Raw genomic sequence first — 15,312 nt, 5'->3', positions numbered from 1 at the left:
TAGACACCAAAACTAAATAATAAAGAAAATCAACCAGTGCAAGAAGCTTACAACTTGTCGTAGTACTCTTCGTAACCTGGAACATCCTCCTTCATACCGTGTCTCTTTCTGGTCTCAGCAACAATCTGACCTGGCTTGGAGGTGTTGTCGAGAGGGTTACCGTTCATGGTTGCCCAGTGGTCGAAAACCATCTGTGGGAAAGCCTGACCACCGGTAGCCTGTCTCAGCAGACCAGTGAAACCGAAGGACTCATTGACTGGCAAGTAAGCCTTGACAGTGAACAATGGAGTACCTGGTCTCTGCTCCTCGGAGATGACCTGACCTCTCTTCTTGTTAAGAACAGAGTAGATACCACCAATGGCGTTTTCTGGACATTGAACCTCGACGAGGAAAACTGGCTCCTGGATTCTTGGCTCAGCAAGCAACATGGCGGCGTAAGTGGCTCTTCTCATGGTTGGCATGATCTGACCGGCACCTCTGTGGATGGCATCGGCGTGCATGGTGACATCCAAGATGTTGATTCTGACGGATCTCATGGCCTCACCGAGCAATGGACCTTCCTTGGAAGCCCATTGGAAACCAGAGTTGACAGAGTCCTTGATTTCAAGCAAGTACTGGACAGCCTTGGTCTGGTCGACAACCAGATTGGCACCAGTTCCGTCTGGACCGAAACACCAGATCTTTCTGGCGTCGGTGACGTCCCAGCCATACTCATCAGCCATCAGTCTGGCACGGGTCTTGAAGTCCTCTCTTGGAGAAATCTTACCGCTCTCGATGGCGTTGGCAGTCTCGTCGTCAATTGGTTGAGCAGAAACGTAGATACGGTTATGCTTGTTTGGCGACTTGGACAGGGCAGTCATACTCGACTGGGCCTCAACAGTCTCTCTGTAGGCAACGACTGGTGGGGAGATTCTCAATGGAACACCAGCGTGGTCGTTCTCCAAATCTGACAAACAGATTTCCAAATGCAACTCACCGGTACAGGCGACAATGTGTTCACCAGACTCGGACATGGAGGTAATACAACATGGGTCGGACTTGGAAAGACGCTTAAGACCTTCGACAAGCTTTGGCAAATCGTTACCGTTCTTGACCTCGACGGCGACCTGGACAACTGGGGAGACAGAGAACTTCATCACCTTCATGTTGTGGGAGGCCTCGTTGGTGGTCAAGGTACCAGACTTGAGCAAGAACTGGTCAATACCAACCAAACCGACAATGTTACCGGCTGGACAGTCGTCAATGGCCTCAACGAATCTACCCATCATCAGGACCGTTCTTTGGATAGCCTTGACGAAGAGATCCTCCTTCTTGCCTGGGACGTAGTTAGGACCCTGGATTCTGACCTTCTGACCAGATCTCACGGTACCGGCGAAAACACGACCGAAAGCGTAGAATCTACCCTTATCAGAGGTAGGCACCATCTTGGAGACGTAAAGCATAAGATCGGCCTTGGGGTCACAGTCTCTGATGGCGATACAAGAGGCATCGTCAGATGGACCCTCGTACAAGGTCTCGGCTCTGTAGTACTGAGCGGTGACTGGGGATGGCAAGTGGATGATGATCATCTCAAGCAAGGCATCGGCAGCTGGCAAGAACTTTCTCATGACAACCTTGAGCAAAGCCTTACCTTCCAACTCCCTCTCCTCGGACTTGAGGTTGATCTCCAACTTCTCAAGCAAAACTGGGATCTCCTCCTTCTTGAAGTTCATGATGGCGGCGAACAGACGGAAAATTGGGTCCAAAACGAACATGTTGAAGGCACGCTCAAGAGGCTTTCCATCGGCATCCTTGGCGTTCTTAGTCCACTTCTTGGTCTTTGGGTTGAAGAACGAGTCTCCCCACAAACGCTCCATCATCTTGGCTCTGTCGACACCGAACTTCTTGGAGTAACGGATGGCAAATTGACGGATAGTGAAAGCCCAACCGTGCAAACCGGAACCGAAGGCAACAGTGCCTCTCTCTGGGTAGACCTGGACATCACCGATAGACTTGTCAACGTAGGTAGAGATGATAACGTTAACGGACTCAACAGTTCTGGCGAAAGACTGGTAGAGATCCTCCTTGGAAACCTGCAATTCGAGCAAAGCACGGTCAACCTTGTTGATAATAACAACTGGCTTGATTCTCTCACCAAGAGATTGTCTCAACACGGTCTCGGTCTGAACACACACACCTTCAACACAGTCGACAACGACCAAAGCACCATCGGTGACTCTGAGGGCAGCGGTAACTTCGGAAGAGAAGTCAACGTGACCTGGCGAATCGATCAAGTTGATCAAGAACTTGTTACCTTCGGTCTTCTGGGAGATCTCCTTGATGTCCTCCTCACCAAGCTCGGAGAAAAGAGAGATGGCGGTAGACTTGATAGTGATACCTCTCTCCTGTTCATCCTTACGGGTGTCGGTGAAACGAGCCTCACCGGCCTTGGCGGCCGAGATAATACCGGCACGCTGAACCAGCGAATCGGTCAAAGTGGATTTACCGTGATCGACGTGAGCAATAACGGACATGTTACGCACATTGGTAACTTTGTCCATGAGCTCACGGATTTGGTCAACAGTGAAATTAACTGAAACTCATGTTAGTAATGCTTCAAGGCAACGATTGAGAGTTTGAAACTTCCGAATAGAGGCTGACACTATGGGAGGCAAAAAAAATTTTGTCCCAAAAGCCAGATTTCAACTTGAACAACTTCCCAATCCGCAATGGAACTGAGGGGCCAATAAAGTTGCTATTCGGAAAAATTAGCGATTCACATACCCATTTTTGTATCTTTTTATGTATTACAAGCGGATAACACTTGAAACAAGGTCTTTCTGTAGCTGATGGGTTCACCAGAAGGGGATCATAAGGAGGAGTGGTTCCAGGGGAGGTGTGGGAGGAGGTCTGAAAATTTTTTTGTCCCGGCGTACACGTGAGCACGCTAAGTGCTGTGGATTACAAAGAGTTTGGGTAGGGTAATGCATGTATTTTAATGATGGTCGTGTTTGGTGATTAACCCGATTAGGATATATTGGGGATAAGCAATGAATGAAGAAATGTCAACCTGTTTTCTGCAAATATTTGTGCAAAAAGCTCAATAGGGACAATTGCGTAGTTACCGGTGATATTAAACGGGGTTTCCCTATTTTTGGTTTTTTTTTTTGATATTTCTTCGCTCAGATTAGACATAGCTACAGGCTTGGCTTAGAGACTGAACATCATGTATTAGGACTAGCTAGTCTTGGGGAACAGGGAAATCAAACATAACTATTAATTGAGAACTCCTCTTATGCAACACTGTCTTCACTCACATAAGTGAACCCACGGAACTGTTCTTGCACCGACAGCGACAGTAACGAGTTGACTGGCGTGAGCTTCGCGGCTTGAGACGTAAATTCCTCGTCGAAATAAGATATATCACGAGGGTCTCTGATCTCTGGTATGTAAGGAGGAGTCACGTTGCATGAAAGAATATCGTTGAAGTCGATGTTTGAGAAATAAGGATGAGCCATGATTTCCTCAGCATCACTTGGACCTGCTCCCAAACGTTTCTTAGGGTCTCTCGTAAGCAGCTTCTGTAGAATGTCAACAGCTTCCTTCGACATATGGATAGGATATAATGGTTCGTCCGTCAAAATAGCGTTGAAGACTTCGTCCTCGTCTTCACCCTTGAAGGGAGACTTTGTCAGAAGCATCTGGTATAACAAAACACCGAAGGCCCACCAATCAACCGCTTTATCGTATTTCTGTTCCTTTAAAATCTCAGGCGCCATCAACTCTGGAGTACCACAGAACGTTGCAGTAGTACATCCATACCACATCTCTTCCTTACACAACCCATAATCAGCCAGTTTGATATGTCCATCTGGAGTGAGGAGGATGTTGTCCAGCTTCAAATCACGGTAAATGACTCCATGTTCGTGCAAAAACTTCAGCGCAAGAAGCACCTCAGCAGCATAGAACTGTGCACGTCTCCAGGAGAACCTTGCCTTCTGGACATGCCACATCAGATCACCACCAGAGATATACTCCATCACGAAGTACACTCTGTTTTCGGTCTGGAAGCACTGATGTAAGTTAAGAAGGAAAGGATGCTGCCCTTTGTTGGCAATGAGGAAAACACGCTTTTCGGATTTCGTACTTTCAACCTCGTCATTCTGGACGATGAAATCCTTTTTCAAAACCTTAATTGCACATAGATGTTTGGTGTGAACGGATTCTGCAAGCATAACCTTACCAAAGTTTCCCTTACCCAAAACCGCCAGAAAGTTGAAATCATCAAGACCATATTTGTGGCGATGACGATGTTTTGCCTCCCCATCATGAGGTTTAGGCCCGGTAGGCCTAGCAACCCTGCTTTCTGTCCGACGAGTACGTTCCCTTTCTTCGGATACACGTGGTACTTCTGTCTTAGCAGCGGCAATGTCATATGTTGAGGGTTCCAAAAGCTGGGTGGTCGACGCGGCCTTAGAAGAGTCGTAGTTATAACCATCTGCAATTGGGTCATGACTGTGCGTGTAACTCTTATGTATCGGTTCTTTGGCACTTATTTGGCTTTGAGGACCAGTACCAGGGTACGTTTTCAATTCTTGAACATTTGTCTGAGGTGGAATAGGAGGCAGATCTTTAGCAGGCAACGTTACCGGTTTTGGTAATCTTGCATGCGCGGCAGATGGTGTGGTAGCCTTCCTAGTATTCTCAATAGCGTTCTGAGTGAGCTTTATTTCAGACAGAATCTGACTGGCTCTTTCCATGGTCATACCACAGAAATCAGGGACCAAATGCGAACAGTAAGTATGACAAACCACGCCACATTCCGAACACTTGCGGATATTTTTGCGGCCCAAAGGTAGTACATAACCACAATGGCAACACCACTTCGCAGTTTTGTTGGTGACGAGCTCCCAACGGTGAGGAATGCGATGGTTCAACTTAGCCTCATAAGGATCGCGATCAGCGCTGGACTTAGAAATACATTTCGTAATCACCTTGTCATAACACTTTTTGTGGCATAGGAAACGGCAGTCCTCGCACTGGTATCCACTGTACGGAAGGAAAAAGCCACACATGGCACAGTTCATGAGGTTGTAGAACTGTTTGTACACAAACTTGTGCCCGTGGTGTTCCAACACCTCTTCCTTTCTTTGACGAATAGCACCGTGACGGAGCAGTCCATTCACAGCATCTCCACGGGAGCCGTTTTTGAATGCAGAAGTTTTACTGAATCCAAAAGTAAGAAGAATGTGACCAGCCGGTTCCAATACAAACCAGGAGGAGAACGTCACTGAAGAATCCGCAGCGCTACCTTCGGAGCTGGAATTACCACCTGTCTTTACCAGAGCATCTGAGGATTGTGGATGGACAGCAGGATCCGTGCTAGGCCTGGAGGGTATGTTGTTTCCAGTAGTCAGGTTGTTTTGAACGAACGAAGCACTCATCCAGCCCGTTTCGTCTCCGCGGTTCTTCTTCCTACGGATCTCTTCGGCAACATCTGCCAATGAGAACCATGCAAGAGCCACAGGAGTCAGATGATCACCGTTCTTGTCGTAAACAGTTATACCAATTTCATTGCCTTTCTCCACGTCGATGTGAAACTCCTCGTTCCATTTTCCGTTTCTGGAGAACTTCGTATGGGCCTTTTCGATGTCGTCAACGGTGATCTTTACCATTGTTTCAGGTCCCTTAGAGAATCGAGCTGGCGCGATGTGGTTGACTGCTCTGATCAACGATATGTTCAATGTGAGGATACCCGAAAGAGGCTTCTTGGGAAAGGTCTTTAGCACAGCCGTCTCCTTGGTGACTTCATCGACGTCTATGTGCATCTGTTGATACTGCTTCAACGCTTTTGTAAGCAATTGGATCTTCTGGTCTCCCTCGACTCTACCGATTCCAGCAGCTGCGATACTGCGACGGTCTCCTTCCATCTGATACAACTTGAACATCTTCTCGTTGGCTTCCCTGTATTTCTTCTCGACCTGCAACTTCAGCTGCAATTCTTGCAGCATGTACTGAATACGATGACCAAGAGAGGGACACTCGTACTTTAACAAATCTAAGGAAGAGAAAATCGGCTTCGAATAGCCATCGCTTGAAGTCGCAGAAGGAGCGTGATACTGTTGACCGTGAGTAGCACTCTGTACCGAACGATCAGGTGATCTCGATCCTTGCTGATCAATTTGCAGTTTGTTCAGCATCTGCTGCAAATAATCTATGTTTGTCTGAGCATCTCTGATTGAGGCGTTGCATTTCTGGATCACGTCCTGGTTTGTTGTTCGATTCTTGAGGTTAGCCGCTCCGGTCTTTATATTCCTCTCTCTCTCGATTTTCTTGAGGATATCCTGAACTTTTGAGTCAGTGGGATCAGACATTTTGGGAAAATCTTCAAATGGATTGTAGGGCTTTGGATTGGCGATAGTTGCCCAGCTTGTTTGGTTTTTATGTTTATGAAACAACACAAGCCTATTGGTTGATCTTCCAGAATTGGACCCTCGTCTAGATGATCTAGTCTGCGACCCGAATAGTATTGGATTAAAACGAATGCCACGGCCCTTTCCTTTGCGGTTTTTGCTCGAGATGGTAAGATATGAGTTGTTTGTTGGAGAGAATGCTCAAGCGTTCTGCCACGCGAGGGCTGTGTGAAAACGCACCGCCTTGAATCGTAATTTAGTCGGTGCACATCAGCCCATTTGCCTTGCTTATGTAACCAAAATGTACATTTTTGGCAGCTTCTATTCTATTTACTATTACACTTGCAATCGCAATCTGGAACAGCACATATGTAGTGCTTGGAGAACCATTCCTCGGCGTGACCGGCATGCATTCCATGATTGCATGAAAGACAAAAACTGAACCATTCCCTGAACTGCGATGCTATTTTCACTTCCGGGGTATCAACCTCTCCTTCAAGCATGAGATACTCCTTTGGCAACGGAGCTCCCTGAGGCAACAAACAAATGGCACACCTGGGAAGAGCTGATCCACAATGAGGACAACTCGTGTTTGGATGACCTAATTTTCCTGACCCGAATCCTTTGACGTAGCCACTCTTTGCAATACCGTATCCTCCCACGGTGGACTTTTTGGTCTCAGCAATGTTCTTATTGCATTTGACACATTGTAGGTAAACCTGCCTGGGGACGACTTTCGTGGTCACCTTTCCATCCATTGTCTTCGATAGTCTGGTTCTGGAGACATCAAACTTGGCTCTGGCACTGAACAGGCTCCAGCTATTGAGTAGCTTCCTGTAGCTTTCAGTCCATGAAGACACTCTTTGATCGCTAAAGTACCTAGGACATCCATGAGCGGCTATTATACATGCAGTTTGGACATCACTGGTCCTGTCCACGTATGACTGCAGTAAATCGATACCTTTTGGAGTTATTCCTGTCAAAATAATTCCTTCCACTTCTCCTCTCATTATAGCGCTTTTGGCTATGCGATCAAGATAGACAGTGAGTTCGTTGTCGGGCAGGAATCTCAACGCAACTCCAAGACGTTCTCTGAGAGGCAGAGCAGCTTCATCCAAAACATCCCACCAATTGTTATCGGCAATAAAGGCAAAGATTACCCGCAAATATGGGTTTTCCAAGTCTAAGGCCAATCTTCTGCACTGGTCTCTCCACATACTGTTCATTGGTGAATCTTTGTAGGAAAGATATCCTGCAACGGCAGTAGACATTATTCTGAGTCTTTCGCTCTTGGAGTTGCTCAAAATCTCCACTGCCTTGCCAACATCTCCATTGAAAACTGCCCATCCAGCCGCTCTCTCGTATTGCTCTTTGGCAACCAAGTTCTTATATTTTTCGTTTAACTCTTTCGTTCCGAAATCCCATCCAGCAACGTACATGCAAAGCCGTCTTTGATACTCTTTCTGGCTCTTACGTTCAACAGGGAGTATCGAACTGGACGCTGCTTTGATCTGTGCAAACCGTCTTTCCACTAAAGATTTAGTGGCATGAATGAGATCCTCGTTGTTCATCACACCAACGCCACGGTATCTCTTCTGATTCTGGAATCCGTCCACTCCGTGCCATATGCCTAACACACCCAAGAAACCAAGATCGTAGTCACCAGAGATCATGTGACCCTGGGCAACATTGTTTGCAATAATATCCATCCACCTCCAGATGTTCCTTAGATGGTCTTGAGAGCCAATTGTGTGCTGCTGGTCCACTATAGACATGTTATGGGCGAGATCAACACCATATCCTAAGCTGGCCCTTCGCCTTATGGTCGAACATATATCGTTGTCCAATAGAACGTCCGGCTTCATCAGGAGATCCGAAACAAACATGCGCGAAACATCACTTTCATCCCCATCTTCGTCATCTATATCCATCTCTTCTGCATTCAGATTGTCGGTCTCACTGGTATCACTTGCGGCATTTGAGGTAGACGAAATCGCGTGAGAGTGGTCATCCTTCTTGGATGCAGCTTCAGTCAAAGAGGCGGTCTCGGCTTGGTCGGCATCATCGTCCAGTGAATCCTTAACCATCTTGGTAAAAGTTCCCACTGGTCCCGAGAACGTGATATCGTTGAACGCGTTGAACTCCACAGCTTCTTGACTTGATACCACGTGCATCCGGTACACTGATCCAGACTGTCTCATACACACAAGATCTATGCCGTGCTCAGTATTCAAATTGGGAGAGTAATCGAATGATATCACCCTTTCATATTTGGTCTTTACATCTGATACCTTGGACACAAACAGTGATTTGCCAGATTTGGGCTTGAGTTCTGGCTTGGCAGGGTCGCTGTTTGACCTTTCTCCTTGTTTCGAGGCTGGGATTGAACCCAATTGCCACCTTTTGACAAGGTCACCCGAAAACAAAGCGGAAAATTCACCTCTAGTGATGGTGGAGAACCTGAAAAACGCAGGGTTCGATTTGCGTTGGTCTGATAGCAATCTATTGAAAGTGAGCAGAGGAGCCTCACTTATAATCGTAGAGGAGGCATTGGCCGTATTGGCCACCATCTTCCTTCTGTCCCAGAACGAGACAGTTCCATCGTCACCATAGGAGGCAAAGTGATAAGGATTAAACGGGTCCACCGTAACACCTGAGGTACACTTGGTAGCCAATTGGTACAATGGCTGTTCAGAACGAACATCAAACTCACGCAAAAACTTGTAACTTCCGGTAACTAAGTTAGTTGGTTCGTTCTCAAGAAATGTGGTTGAAAGAATTGCTTCGTTTTGCACGTATTTCACCAGGGGCTTGGTGATGTGATCATTCGAACTGCTTCGAGAGTAATGCTGCATATCCCATATCTGTACACTGTGATCCTGGCGACCTCTATCAAAGCCAAGAACAACCAATCCCTGGCTATTCAATCCAATAGAGTTACAGGGTCTAGCTTGCTTGGGTTTCAGTCTGAGTAATGAGGACTGAGGGGACGATATGTCAAATATGTATGCTGAACCATTCAATTGCCCTACGGCTGTTATACCCACATCAGCCCTGGAGTAATGGAGACATTGAATGCTATCGAAGCCCCCTCTTGATGCCACTTTGAAAATATTCTTATCTTCGTCCTGGAGCAATATGTTAGTAAGAGGTACATCCGAGGCGCTCCTCGTTGATTTCAAGACTCACTTCTGTTGTATTGTCAGTCTGGTAAAGCGAAATCTCCTCCCCAGAAGGATCAATAGCCAAATATCTCTGTTCCTGACCGAGATCCCAATCTCGAGCAAGGGAAATTGAGCCTGGCATTTTGTGATTCTTGTAATTGGAGAAAGACTTTGAAGTAGAAGATTATCGAATGATCACAGTCATGTTGTAGTACGAAGCTTGTTCAGTTGAAGGCTCTGCCATTTGAGATAGGGTTTCCTGCTCCACACTGGTAGTAAAGGTATCAAATGCTTCTACACCCATAATACATTGTTCATGGCTATATTAATACAAATAATCTATATCTAGTGTCTCAATTGGCTCAATTCGCATTGAATACCAATGATCGTCTTAAAACGTGCTGTGTTCCCTTTGCAAACGTTGTCTGGCCGGGGCTGAGTGGCATCTCGTCAAAAATGGCTCCCCACTCATACTCTCCTCTCACCAACACCACGAATCCCAACTCAAACGACTTTGAACTGCCTGGACTAATGGCATCGCCAATACTTCTCTGTAGAACGCCATTAAACAAAATCCTTTTTTCCACAGAAGGGTGTTGTGAGTGAAGAGTTGGGACGTGTCTAAACATCCCTTTGACGGGGACTGAGGATCTGTTCACGACCGTTGCTTCAACAGTGTAAAACTCGTTAAGAGCGATCTTTTCCAAAGACACCTCATCTCCTGATCCATTCAGTAATCTTAGTTTGATCTCAATCTTCTCGACTTCCAGAATACTCACCATCTTGGAGGAAAGACGTATACTTCTGAGATCGATCTGTCCAAAGCGTGAGCCTTCCTTTCCTTGCTCGTCAAGTTGAACTTCGTCAATCACCTTCCAGCTTCCACGAAGATTCCTCAAAAGTTCAAGTCTGTACCAGAAGGCTGCCCTCATGAACTGCTGTTCAGCTCTGGGCATCTTTTTGTCAATGATGAACTGTTTGTTGGCCAACCCTGGAATGGGTCTGTCTAGTCTCTCTGTGCAAAAGTCGATTCTCTTGACAGGAACCAGTACTGTCTTAGTTCTGCCTGTAGATATCGCGAAGTTTGAAGAAAATGCAGGGGTCCTTTTCCATTCAGTCTCAGTTTCCACCTCCTCAGAATCGATATCATGGCCCATGTAGTCCAAGGAAACCTGCAGCTTCTGGCCCCAAGAGTTCTTTACATCAAGAGCAAGTAGGCAGTAATCCGAGAGACAGCCTTGCTGATCTTTCACCTCCCTCAAAAACTTCCAGTGTTCTTCGTTGGAATCCAACTCGTTGAAGCTCGGTAGGTCGTATAAGATAGGGTAAATGTCGCAACCAAGGAGTTCGATACTTGGGTATACTGTCACATTGATGGGGATATTGAGTTTCCTGGTAAATGCTTCAGAGGCTGCAATATCGACATTAGCATATTCAAAGCAAATGCTGGACTCCTTCATGCCCCTCTTTCCAATGATCTCCATATTGATTGCAAACTTCTCGAGCCCTTCGATCAGTTGGAGTGAATCTTTGTTCAGGATCTTATACGCGGGTCTTTTGGTCAGATAGTACTCGATTTCGTACACCTCATTCGCTGGCAGAGACCATTTGTTACTCAAAGCCATGTTCAAAGGCTCAACGGTGGAGTCCATAAAAGTGGAGACCAGCTCGTTAGCACTCGTCTTCGAAAAGTTTTGTAGGATGATATCAAAATACTTGGACTCTCCTTCCAAAAGCATCACCCAATTGTTGCTTAACGTCACATCCACCAAAGAGAGCAGAGGCTGAGGAGGAATGACCTCGAATTTCAGAGTCTTTGACTGAATGGTAATATCTTCAGAAGTGAATGCTCCGTAAGTTCCATCGACTTTGGCATTGAAGGCTCCGACCTTTGCCAACCCTATCTGAAACTTTTGCTTTTTGCATCCTGCCACACTGGCAGCTATTGCGTCGATCTCTAGACTTCCGTGAGATTTAGGGATGCCGAATATCGATAGCATTACCCTCGAATAAGGTTTGACCACGACTGTGCCTTTCCCTTCAACGGCCTCGGCAAGTCCGGCAGAAGATACCTTAGGATTTAACAACGTCTCCAAGACAAACTCTGGATCATTCGCACAAAACTCTATCTCAGAGATTGATATCTCAAACGCATATGGATTTGCAAATGTGACTGTAGCCTCGAATACCTCCTGCTGAACTAGAATAGGAACTTCCTCATTCTCCTGCTTGGAGAACGGGTTGTAGATCGGATTATTATCTGTAGTACCTGCAGAACGTCTATGGGGCACAGACGGGAGCGAGTGGTTGATTGGAACAGCATTCTCCACCAGATGCACATCCCAGTAGTTGGAGGTCGTATTAGAGCCCAATCTCTGTACCACCTCAAAGACTCTTCGTTGTTCTTGCTCGCTCAATACCTTGCGAAAATGCTTCAGTAAGAATAAAGCGTAATTGCTGCTGCTTTCTGTTTCGTCAAGATACTCACATAGCTCAATGCACCGGAATAAGAAAGACTTTTGTATTGATACCCATTGGAACTGGAACTCGTTTTCGGTCTTTGGATCAACTCCAAATGTTTTCAGAACGTTTTCCAGTAGTTCGGGAATTCCTTCGCTGTTGTAAACAATTTTGTCACGGGTACTTAGCTTGGTAGACTTCGGAAGAATTGTATCTATAAGCTGCTTGATAAGCAGTGACCTTTTTCTGTGTAAGTTCAAGTCTGTATAAACTGGAACAAGGTTGTCGTAGAGACGGCATCTGTCCAAGATGTTCAAGGCAAAAAATTCGGGCTTTGAAAAGTCCTGCGCATAAGCCAGGATTTCAGCCTTCAAGTTAACATCGATAGTATCACCAGACTCCTCCAGTGGGAGCCCTCTCACTAAAGATCTCAATGTCAACGGGCTCAGCTCGCCGGAAACAGCCATCAACGTGAGAAACTTCACATATCTCAGCAAACTTTCATAATATACAAGCGATGGCACAAAGTCTTCCGGTGATGCCGATGACAGTCTGTAATAGAATACAACTTTGTGGTAAATTTTTGAAATCAGCTCCGGAACGGTTGCCAGAGAATACTGGATTGTATTTGGTGCTGCTGTTGGTAGACTAGGGGAATTCCGCGACGTTGAATGAACCGATTGAAAGGAGGTTCTTGGTGACGAGCTTGGTGACACCAATAGTTGTGATGTACTGGTTTCTCTTCCCACCAACAACGAGTGGACTGTAGCGGGCAGTGTGAATGGAACGTCCAGATATGTCAATATTATGATACAAACAGCCAGCCCTTCAAGTGCCGAGGCCATCCATAGGCAGTCATTGGAGGATTTGAGGATGATGAGAGCGTCGCAAAACTCTTTCAACGCATCGCTCAGACGGCCTATGAGCAAGTAAAAGTTGCCCATCAGCTTGTTTCTGCGTCCCTTCGCCCTCATAGCTCGGTTCTTGTCTTGTGCTGTAGTCGAGTTCACGTCAAATGTCGAGTACCGTTTTTTTTGTTTTTCCAGAGAAGCCGTGTCGTAATTACGAAGACCAGTTGCTGTATTTCCGGTTTGGAACTCACCAGGCGACCGTAACGTCATGTGTTGATAGGACACAGCATACGATGACAATGCCGAAATAAAATAAGAAGTGATGTCGCAGACAAGCGTTTCCATGTTGGTCTGGTTATCGCCTTGATTTCCTTTGTGCTTGAACACTCCAGGTATCTGGCCCAACTGGTCCTCTTCTGGGCATTCAAAAATCACAATCACTTGCGAAACAACATTTGGGTATTCTCGCTGTAGGCTCGACATCAACACTTTGAGTTCAGTTGTTGAGAGTTCTGGATCGTACTTCACTAGACCAAACACCAAAAACGTTCTTCTGAATGGCTCTAAGTCCTGTAGAAATAGGGACTCGGAATACGTATCCCGAAGCTTGTGATCGTATAATATCCTTCCATGGGGGTAACCCTGCGGATTGAATAGTCCTTGAGACGGGGTCAGATCCACGAGCCGTATTTCTCTTGTTCGGTCCAGCATTCCATAATACTTCTCGAAGTCACCTCGCTGGATGTTGTTCAGTGGTAACACCAGCGTTTTCACCATCGCAGGCACGACAAAAGAATAACAATCCTGCATAGTGCAATTCCCCCCACTCGGCTATCTAAAACGCGTCTTTGAGAGAATAGGATCGCTAATGATGTGCTACCTCTTTTGTATGATTACTGTGCATTCTTCGTGTTACTCCTCTACAGACTGGAAGTCATCACGTGCAAAGATTTGGTGTGTGATACTCAATAGGTTTTGTTAAAAAAAATTTATGTGATCTCAGTACTGAATCAGACAGTAAATAGAGTACGGGAAGAATATTCGTCATAGTTTCTAGGAATGGGAAAAGCAGACAAAAAGAGACTGTCGCACCAGAACAGCCCAGTGGGTGACTCAAATAGTCAGATGAACAAGGTGTTCAAGTTCAACACCGACTTGGGTCAGCATATCTTGAAGAACCCTCTGATAGCGCAAGCCATCGTGGACAAGGCGAATATAAGGCCTTCAGACACTGTTCTGGAGATTGGTCCAGGTACGGGTAACTTAACTGTTCGTATTCTGGAACAGGCAAGAAATGTGGTAGCATGCGAAGTGGATCCCAAGATGGCTGCTGAGCTGACGAAGAGAGTGCAAGGCACTCCTCAACAGAAAAAGCTGGAGATAGTCATGGGTGACTTTATGAAGCACGAGACTTTACCATACCATGATATTTGCATATCTAATACTCCTTATCAAATTTCCTCGGGGATTGTGTTCAAATTGCTGAGTTTGCCAAGACCGCCCAGAGTGTCAGTTCTGATGTTCCAGAGAGAGTTCGCAATGATCTTGACAGCCAGACCTGGCGATGCGCTGTACAATCGTCTGAGTGCCAATGTTCAGATGTGGGCCAATGTCAAACACATCATGAAGGTTGGCAAGAACAATTTTAGACCACCACCAAAGGTTGAATCCTCGGTGGTCAGAATCGAGGTCAAACACCCAAGACCCAACATCGATTTCAACGAGTGGGATGGTCTTCTGAGATTCTGTTTCAACAGAAAGAACAAAACTTTGTCTGCAGTTTTCAAGAACTCGAAGGTTCTGGAGATTCTCGAGACCAATTACAAGACCTTCCTTGCCGTGCTGTCAGCAGAGAGAGGCGGTATGGAAGTTGATGATAAAGCTGACCTCAGTGCGCTGGTCAAGGAAAAGGTGGAGAAGGTGTTACAGGAAACTGGATTTGGCGAGAAAAGATCCAGTAAGTTGGACCAGACGGATTTTTTGAAGCTTTTATTTGCCTTCCACCAGGTGGGTATTCATTTTGCGTAGCCCAACACACATTGTATAGTAATAAAGGTTAATACTGGCATAGCACTCAAAAAATGGTGACAGAGGTCGTTCATGTCATCGCGATATCAATAAAACTATTTGAGTAATCTTATCACTTTCTTGCCATTCTATTGTAGATGGTTGAACCGTTGCGACAAGGAACCCTACGGCTGTGGAGACTGCATGCTCCGGTTGAAATTTTGGTCTGGCATTGCGTGCGGCTCAAAACAATTTGACAGCTTTGGTTCCAGCACTGCTAAATATCAACTCTTTCTTGTTTCTTGGATCAAGCAAAGGATGACATTCCTATTCAACTCCTTCTTATTTGGTTTCACAGAAAAGCATTTGCCAAGTTGAAATCTCTCTTCCGCCCTTTTCGACTTCTATCTATTGAACGGTATATTGTTTAACTCCTTT

General features: G+C 46.0%; 5 protein-coding genes across 5 annotated transcripts; 1 reads left to right on the top strand and 4 right to left on the bottom strand.

Moving 5' to 3' along the window:
* Positions 1-47: 47 nt before the first annotated feature.
* Positions 48-2,540, bottom strand: KUCA_T00005721001 (uncharacterized protein; the record flags this gene model as incomplete). Its single annotated transcript, XM_022601752.1, has 1 exon — positions 48-2,540. One exon carries the CDS (start codon positions 2,538-2,540, stop codon positions 48-50), a length of 2,493 nt encoding a protein of 830 aa, XP_022461711.1.
* Positions 2,541-3,272: 732 nt separating this feature from the next.
* Positions 3,273-6,353, bottom strand: KUCA_T00005720001 (uncharacterized protein; the record flags this gene model as incomplete). Its single annotated transcript, XM_022601741.1, has 1 exon — positions 3,273-6,353. The coding sequence occupies one exon, from the start codon at positions 6,351-6,353 to the stop codon at positions 3,273-3,275; it is 3,081 nt and encodes a 1,026-aa protein (XP_022461710.1).
* Positions 6,354-6,718: 365 nt separating this feature from the next.
* KUCA_T00005719001 (uncharacterized protein) lies at positions 6,719-9,698 on the bottom strand (the record flags this gene model as incomplete). Its single annotated transcript, XM_022601730.1, has 2 exons — positions 6,719-9,520; positions 9,582-9,698. 2 exons carry the CDS (start codon positions 9,696-9,698, stop codon positions 6,719-6,721), a joined length of 2,919 nt encoding a protein of 972 aa, XP_022461709.1.
* A 220-nt stretch (positions 9,699-9,918) lies between these two features.
* KUCA_T00005718001 (uncharacterized protein) lies at positions 9,919-13,677 on the bottom strand (the record flags this gene model as incomplete). Its single annotated transcript, XM_022601719.1, has 1 exon — positions 9,919-13,677. The coding sequence occupies one exon, from the start codon at positions 13,675-13,677 to the stop codon at positions 9,919-9,921; it is 3,759 nt and encodes a 1,252-aa protein (XP_022461708.1).
* A 249-nt stretch (positions 13,678-13,926) lies between these two features.
* On the top strand, positions 13,927-14,895 carry KUCA_T00005717001 (uncharacterized protein; the record flags this gene model as incomplete). Its single annotated transcript, XM_022601708.1, has 1 exon — positions 13,927-14,895. One exon carries the CDS (start codon positions 13,927-13,929, stop codon positions 14,893-14,895), a length of 969 nt encoding a protein of 322 aa, XP_022461707.1.
* Positions 14,896-15,312: the final 417 nt, after the last annotated feature.

The sequence above is a fragment of the Kuraishia capsulata genome, genomic scaffold (assembly GCF_000576695.1).
Source record: "Kuraishia capsulata CBS 1993 genomic scaffold, Kuraishia_capsulata_scaffold_7, whole genome shotgun sequence".
Classification (NCBI taxonomy): Eukaryota; Fungi; Ascomycota; class Pichiomycetes; order Pichiales; family Pichiaceae; genus Kuraishia; species Kuraishia capsulata.
The sequence above is the reverse complement of the archived record's forward strand: the minus strand, read 5'-3'. Positions and strand labels throughout refer to the sequence as shown.